We start from the raw sequence: 1,917 nt of genomic DNA on the forward strand, positions 1-1,917 counted from the left end.
TCGCGATCTGCGACAGTTTGTGCGACTATGTATACGAGGCTTAATATATTGAAATCTTAATATCTAATTCCTGTTCCTCTATTGTCCTCAGGCCCTAAATACCGATACAGGCTCGGAAATGTTTCCAACAATCTTAAAAAATAAAGACTTCACAATTGCATCTTTTTATTTCAGACGTTGGTAAAATGGAAAAAATTTTATTGATAAACACTGCGAGTAATGATATATTAAAGACTGTTTTGACTCTGGATTCAAGTAGCGAAAGCGAAAGTGAAACGGAAGAATTATTAAACATAATTATTCGTACGCAAGTTTCTCGATTAAGAGGACGAACAAAAAAAGTAATCCGAATAGAAAATTACGTAAATAATGTAATACCAAGGTTCACAGCACGTCAGTTCAAAGAACATTTTCGTATGACACCAAAAACTTTTCATTTATTAGACAATAAACTTAGTCCAATGCTGATAAAACCTAATAATTCAGGTAGACCTCGTATAGAACCGAGAATACAGTTACTTGCTGTTTTGTGCTAGTTTTGTGATTGCTAGCAACTCCTGATTCTTATAGGTGAGTACCATTTATAAACTGTAGAAAATTATATTTAAAAAATCTTAAGAAATAATGCTGCTGTAAAATAAACGAGCCACAGAAATAGAAAAACTGTTATATAATTATATTGGGAGTACAAAATAGTTCGGTCCGTTCTTCAAAATTGGATCGCCTCCAAAGACAAGTCATTTTTTCGAGATGGAATTCAAAAATTGCCTGAGAGATGGGAAAAAGTAGTAGCCAGCGATGGACAATACTTTAATTAATCTGTTCATTCATTTTGTTTTGAAATAAATGCATTTTTGCACAAAAAAATAGACCGAACTAATTTGTACTCCCAATATTTTGAAATAATAGTTCCCATAATAAACTAATTGGAACTATTATCTCAAAATTAACCATTTAAAATCATCTATTATTCCCAATTAATTCATAATTGTTTATTTTCAAACAATAATTAGTTTTTATATAGTTTCTTTTTTATATACTTTCTTATATTGTGATGATTACTCACTCAGCAAAGTAAAAAATTATTTTAAATTAAAGATTTTTCTATTTTTGTTATTATCTCTCTCTCTCTCTCTCTCTCTCTCTGTTATATTTGTTTTCTATTATCTATGATTAATAATTGTGTATGGAATTTTTATTGTTATAGATCTATTGGACTCAAATTCGATTTGGCTAAATCGTCACTAAATCACTGTGTACGACGTGTTATTCAGGCTCTTTGTAATATTTCAAGCGATATCATCAAATGGCCATCTGTGAATTGTATGAATACTGTAATAGAGAAGTTCAAACGAATAGCGGGTCTTGATAACATTCTTGGTGCTGTTGACGGTTCATATATTGAAATTCCAGCACCATCTGTAATATTTATAGTTTTGCTTTTTTTTAAATATGTTATTATATTTAAATTTGATTAATAGAAATTTATGTCTATTTTTCAGATAGATGCTCATTGTTACCTGACAAGAAAGTGTAGATATGCCATTATACTTCAAGCTGTATGTGATGCAGATATGCGTTTCATTGATTGTTATGCTGGATATCCTGGTTCTGTGGGGGATCTTAGAGTTTTCCGCAATTCTGATCTTTGGAATTGTGTCAACAGAAATCGTCAGTCTTTTTTTCGTAATGAAGAATTCATAATAGGAGACAAAGCATATCCTGTACTTGGATGGTGTTTGACCGCTTATAAGGATAATGGTCATTTGACAGAGGTACTTTACAATATATTTAAAAAAATATATATACATGTATATAAACATTGCAGTATTTTAACTTTACAAATAAGATCATGCATCTTTTGATCAAAGCAGGACCTTAAATACTAAATTAATATTCATACAGTAATATAAATAT

General features: G+C 30.0%; 1 protein-coding gene across 1 annotated transcript in view; it reads left to right on the forward strand.

Annotated features, from left to right (window-relative positions):
• Positions 1-1,207: 1,207 nt before the first annotated feature.
• Positions 1,208-1,917, forward strand: part of LOC108770522 (putative nuclease HARBI1) — a gene marked incomplete at its 5' end in the record, with an annotated part of 3,179 nt that continues 2,469 nt past the window's right edge. Inside the window, 2 exons of the mRNA XM_018522156.1 lie at positions 1,208-1,421; positions 1,503-1,775. Of these exons, the coding sequence (XP_018377658.1) occupies positions 1,208-1,421; positions 1,503-1,775 (487 nt within the window). The remainder of the gene's footprint in view (positions 1,422-1,502; positions 1,776-1,917) is intronic.

The sequence above is a fragment of the Trachymyrmex cornetzi genome, unplaced genomic scaffold (assembly GCF_001594075.2).
Source record: "Trachymyrmex cornetzi isolate Tcor2-1 unplaced genomic scaffold, Tcor1.1 scaffold1286, whole genome shotgun sequence".
NCBI classification, from domain to species: domain Eukaryota; kingdom Metazoa; phylum Arthropoda; class Insecta; order Hymenoptera; family Formicidae; genus Trachymyrmex; species Trachymyrmex cornetzi.